This window comes from Hipposideros armiger, unplaced genomic scaffold (genome assembly GCF_001890085.2).
Source record: "Hipposideros armiger isolate ML-2016 unplaced genomic scaffold, ASM189008v1 scaffold_62, whole genome shotgun sequence".
In the NCBI taxonomy this organism is placed as follows: domain Eukaryota; kingdom Metazoa; phylum Chordata; class Mammalia; order Chiroptera; family Hipposideridae; genus Hipposideros; species Hipposideros armiger.
The window spans coordinates 982,567-988,792 of NW_017731412.1; the positions used below are offsets into that span (position 1 = coordinate 982,567).

At 44.0% G+C, this 6,226-nt stretch overlaps 1 protein-coding gene across 1 annotated transcript in view; it reads right to left on the bottom strand.

The window, feature by feature from the left end:
• HECTD4 (HECT domain E3 ubiquitin protein ligase 4) overlaps positions 1-6,226 on the bottom strand; it is a 143,560-nt gene that overhangs the window by 34,323 nt on the left and 103,011 nt on the right. Inside the window, exons 50-52 of the mRNA XM_019641571.1 lie at positions 5,973-6,099; positions 2,340-2,477; positions 651-787 (exon numbers count right to left, since the gene is read on the bottom strand). Coding sequence (XP_019497116.1) covers positions 651-787; positions 2,340-2,477; positions 5,973-6,099 — 402 coding nt within the window. The remainder of the gene's footprint in view (positions 1-650; positions 788-2,339; positions 2,478-5,972; positions 6,100-6,226) is intronic.

The following is a 6,226-nucleotide window of genomic DNA, read 5'->3' on the forward strand; positions in this document are numbered from 1 at the left end:
CAGAGACTCTTAGGCTTGAATTATATACATGATTTCATCATGTTTTCTTGCATGGGAAACTTCTTAAATGTAAGCATGGGTATGCCACCTTAGGATCATGTAGTCACGGCTTGCAAACAGGACCCCATTTTTACTCTCTTCTGTTTCTTCTCCCCTACTACCACCCCAAATCCTTCCTGAGCCCCATGACAGGGCCCTGCAAAATAGAGAAGACAACTACAATCTAGTTTAATACATTCCTTTTACATATCGGGAAATTGAGGATGAGAGAACCAGTGAGAGAATGTGATCTCACTATCACAAAACTATTTCTCTGATTTGTGTCTGAAATAATCATGACAATGACAGAACATCCATTCATCAAGGACATTTTCCCTTGGAACTTGGGTAGATATAATGTAGGGACAGCTTGAATATGGCTGACAGAATGAATGACGGAGGCTGAAGGGACTGACAGAACTGAGCGTTAAGAGTTAATGATCTATCAGCTCCGATGTGGGCTCATCTCGGGCAAGTCATCTGGTATGACAGCACTTGGCTTCGTTTCTCTGCCCCTAAGTTGAAGCGTAATCCCCCTGTATAATCACTTTTTAAGGTACTTAGAGTCTGGGCATGAAAGCCTCAGTACATACAAAAGGCTGTGTACTCACTGAATCAACATCTAAGACGACTCCATGAAGCCCAAAGGTTTTCAGCATCCCTCGGATGGCAAATTTTGGCAGAGCAGTTCCAACTGTACTGCTGGTTACATTATTGCTGTCTGGAGAGCGGGTTACAACCGTGAGACCTGGGGAGGGTAGAGCAAGAAGTTTTTTCAGGAGCAAGTACCATTATCATCTTGGGACCTTCTATTTTAGGGTCTAAAATATCACTACAGCATTTAACAATACCCTAGCTTAGTTATAACCAAAAAGGAACACACCTTGGTCTGGAAGATGATGCAAGAAAACGTTGTAAGAATACAACAATACAATAATAAAAAGACATATAAGCCAATTTTAAAATGGGCAAAGGATTTGAATAAACATTTCTCCAAAGAGAAATGAAAAGATACACATGAAAAGATGTTCAACATCATTAGTCATCGGGGAAATGCAAGTCAAAGCCACAATGACACACCACTAGGATGGCTATAGTAAAAAAGATAGACAACAGTAAGTGTTGGCAAGGATGCGGCGAAACTGGAACCCTCATACATTGCTGGTGGGAACGTAAAATGGTGCAGTCACTTTGGAATTATATTCCTATGTATACGCTCAAGAGAAATGAAAACACATGTCCACACAGAAACTTGTACACAAATGTTCAGAACATTATTCCTAAGAGCCAAAAGGTAGAAACAGCCCAAGTGCCCATCAGTTGATGAATGGATAAACAAAATGGGGTATTACCCATACAGTGGAATTGTATGAAATATTGGAATATTCCACACAAATAATATTCCATAATGGAATATTATTTTGCCATAAAAAAGGAATGAAGTACCAACACGTGCTACAGCATGGATGAAAAATTATGAAAAAATTTTTCAAGAAAAATTATGCTATGTGAAAGGAGCCAGACACAAAAGACCATATGCTATTTGACTCCATTTACAGAACAGGTAAATCTGTAGGACAGAAAGTAGATTAATGGCTGCTAGGGGCTAAAGGGAGGGAGGAATGGGGAACAATGAGGGTACAGGATTTCTTTTGGGGGGATGAAAGTGTTCTTGAATTAGAGGCAATGGTTTGATGATTGAAAATTTTGTGACTCCACTAAAAACTGAATTGTATACTTTAAAAGGGTGACTTTTATGGTGTGTGGATTAGCTCTCAAAAAAAAAGAAAGAAAAAAGTAAATATATATTCCTGCCCCTGCCCAAGATGTTCAAATATTTTTGTGACAGTCTAATAATGAGCGATTTAAAATTCTCTTTTTTATGCTTTTCTGTATTTTCATTTCCTCATACTATGTGATAGATTTTGAATCAAAATACATTCTATTAAAATTCTAAAAAGCACAATACAACCACATATTCTTGGGTTTTTAGCTCAGCCTATCTGGAACCCTCCGCGCCACGCCACTTATTTCTTTGTCCTGTCTCACCCTGCTCATGCTAGTGAGTTCAGGAAATGTGCAAAAGGACATCGGAGGACAGACGAGCGTCTACTTGTGCCCCACCAGGAAGCTTTGTGGCCTCACACAGGAGAACCGGGAAGAGGTCATGTCCCTCAGAGTGAGGCAAGTCACCCTAGGAGGGACAGCCAGCAGCTGCTTGGCTCAACGTCATGTCTGGGAAAACGCAACTCCTCATTTCACAGGACATTTTGTAGGTGAAGTAAGGGGGAAAGCAAAACCTTTTCGAACTTTATCAATTGTGAACTTGTTGGCTTCGTCTTTAATGTCTTCGATGGTGGGAAGGTAAAGATCTCTTGGGATGCCACCGTTCTCCTCGTACAGGAATTCAACCGTCTGTCGGGCAATATCCACCATGCCTAAAACACAGAACAGCACTGGTAACTCTCCGAAGAGTACATGATGGTCAGATCCGCCATGACACTAGAGCAAAGAGATAAGAGAATCTTTCAAACCAAGTTTGCGGGAGTCGGGAGCCTTTTGGGGAAGGTAATTATTCCGTGTCTACCAAGTTTAAAATACTCCAATGCCCTGTTTCTAGGAATCATTCCAATCTTTCCCACAGAAATGCAGCACGAGTGTGCAAAGTTACAAGAACACTGCCTCCAGCTCTGCTGGGAACGTAACAAAAAATGGAGATAACACAAGTATTCATCGATACAGAGTGGTCATAAATGATGGAACATTATTGTGCAGTGACTTCATTTTAGTTAAGTCAAAAGAACAAACTGTAGGAAAAATGGAGAGTAAGAAGAAACTGAGGGAAATGTCTTTTTCCTACCGTATACATTTTTGTACTGAGTTTGATTTTGACCACAGCAAACACAAGTTGTTTATCTAACAGAGACAGAGAGCTACATCAGCTTCTATCCAGCACTGCGGCCTGCTGTTCTTCCTTCCCAGAATGAGGACACATCATTATGTTCAATAGCGACAGCCACTATTAATTAATAAACCAAGTCAATAAATGTCCAAAGCCGTGAAGAAAACAGCACCATGGGGAGTACAGAGAGATGGGGCATGACGTTTCCATTTGCTGTGGCTTCCTTAGCTCCCACACTGCCTGGGATGGTGTGGGTAAAAGAACACGTGTTGACAGCATCCGCTTTTAAATAAGGCTTAGCGCCATCACACTTCTCTACCATTCCTTTATTTGCTGGCCTTGCTGTAATGAGAGAGCATAGCAATTTTCTGAGCACAGTTTAGAAGGGGGCTGAAATTCGAGAAAGATGCATAGAGAAAGAAGTGTCAGACAAAATAAACAAGACATCGAGCCTGATCCTAGAAGACTATAGAAAAATAACCTTCGCCACATTTTCCAAAGGAACAGGGGGTTGAAGAAACTACACTGCTGTCTACTACACAGGAATCAGGGAACACGGGGAGAATGCCAAACTAAACCACCAACAGCACAGAGCCAGTTTCATGAACCTTCCTTGGGGGATGTGACAACAGGCAGCTGATTCACCAGGAGATGGCCCTTGAGCACCACAAGCCATCTCCCTAGTCTCCTTTCGGCCTTTGTCACTGCTCTACTGAAGGATATTATATTTGGAAGGTAACTGTTTTATGATTAAATTAATGTAGTTCAGCTGATTGGCCATGGTCACACGGATGGATCCCAAGAGAACACCTTGGCAAGATGTCTGTCAGGGGCCAAAGGTCCTTCCAGGGGAGACGTGAGGCCAGGGGTTGTAGGTCTGGGTCTGGTCCAGCAGCCTTTGGATAATCACATTCTCTGCTGTGCTGTCTACACTTTCCCGCCTCTGAACTGGGAGCAGAGGAGGAGAAAGCACATTGGCCAGACATTCGGGATGGCTCTGGGAACAAATGGTTAAAGACCTCCTAATGTAAGCAGAAACCATGTGGGAATAAAGACACAGCAAGCATTGCTTACGTAAGAGCTTTCCATCCACATACTGCAAAGTCTCTCTCCTCTTTCTTACTCTCTCCCAAAGCAGTAAGCAGCACCAGTCTCCCTGAACAGGTAGGTAGCACTTCACATCTAAACTTAACCCTCCTGTTGTGACTTAGCGCCAGGTCTCAGCTCACATACCGTATTATCAGAGGAGCCAAGCTGGGTTGGGCTGCCCTCATTACATGTGCCGTGGCCTCCTGATGTACCCTCACCACAGCCCTTATCATCACCTGCTTCCCACTAGGGAGGAAGCTCTGAAAGAAGGGGCCATCTCGGTCTTGTCCACAGAAGATCCCTTATTCCCTAGCACAGGGCTTAACATGGGAGGCACATGTTGCATGATGGACAAGGAAGTGAATGAATCGATGACTGAATAAAAAGGCACCAAAACAAAGCCCTCCTCACTCCGAAAACCAGTGGTGGGCATTGGTGCTTCCAGGCTGGCAGCAATGAATTTGGCATCACATTTATCAAGTGAGAGTCGGCTAGAAACAGGTAAGATCTGTTCTGTGGTCTGACATAACACAAAAAGGGTATGTTTTTTCAGGTATTGGGAATGAACAGGGAAGAACGAATTATCATTTTGTCTGTGGGATCTACTAAATCAGGTTATGCTGCTCTTTCACTTAAAATCCCCCAGTGGCTTTCCATTCTACACAGAATAAAATCCAAAGTCCTTGCGGAGGCTGACGCTGCTCTGTCACCTCCCCTTCTGTGACACTGGTGTGGCCTTACTGCTGTTCCCTCAACCACCCATGCTCACCCCACCCGAGATTCTTCCTAATGTTGCCCCCTCTGCCCAAAACTCTTCAGCGAGAAGAAAAGAGAAGAATATTAATTATCTGTCCTGAGATTTTGGTTGGCAACTGAAACAAGGCTCTGATAAGAGCAGGAAGCGTTCACACCTTGTCACAGGATGTGTGGATTGTCCCATAGGTGAAGTATAAACAAGCCCATTCCAGTATGATAGGTGTAAGCTTTGCAGGTGGAGAGCATGGAAAACACACACACACACACACACACACACACACACACACATAGTCCTGGCAACAATGAGAAAAAGGAATTACTCATCTATCATTGGAAATCAGGGACTCAGCATAGAAGTTGGCCAAGAAATAAAGGTCTTTCGGTGGCTCTTCTCTTTATTTGATCCTAATCTCAGTCGGGACAAAAGTTAAAAGAGGAGAAGACTGCTGACATGGGGACAGTAACTGAACCTTTTACACCATCTCTGCCATGGTGATGACAGAAAACCAAACCGATGTCCCAGCGGAAGGCAGCTCTGCCTGTTGGGAAAAGGCATTTCTGCATCTCAAAAGCATGTGTTTCACAAGATGAGGAAAAGCCTTAAAACAGAAATCAGCCACCTGCAGTTAAGACTCAATAATGACTCCCTGCCTGTGTTCAAACTCTGCATCGTGTTTGCAGAGACACCATGGCCAGTGGGAGAAAAAAAATCTCACCATTGTTAATCACTGTGGCATTCAGAACTATATTAATGGAATGCTTACTATGTGCCAGGCACTGCTCTTAGGAGCCTTACCTGCATCAACTCATTCCTTTTTCATATACACATGAGGTGGTTACCATTATTCATTCTATTTCAAAGGTGAGGAAAGGTTAAGTAACCTTCCCAAGGTCACACAGCTGGTGAAATAGCCCAAGCTATTCACCACCAGGCCACGCAGCTTCCTAGTATAGCCATGCCGGCTTCATTTCAGCAGCCCAGCAGCCAAAACCCTGACAAGCAAAGAAACACCGGGCAATGAAAGCCAAGAGCACAGAGTTCAGTGAAGGCACGGGGAACAGACACTGTTGGGTCTTGCCCAACTTTACATGAGCCCCTCTTTGCTCATTTACGTCCTAAGTTTCCCCTAAACACGTCTCTTTGAATCATGGAGCGAGCTCCTTAGGAAAACAGAAAGCACCAGACCTAGCTGTAAGGCGCCCTTTATCTGGTCCAGGCCCGATTTCCGCTCTGCCTCATTGCGGAAGCGTCTTCGGATAGTAGGGAAAACCTTGGTTTCCCACGCTTTCACCAGCAGGGCATAGTGGTCCTCCTGGAAGAAGAAGCAAACTCATGACCAGAGAAGGAACACCTCGTGCAGGCATCAGTCCTGCCCCAACTTACAGCTCTCACCCCTGGGGTCTTAGCCCCACACACATGCCAGTCCCAGAAACACACCA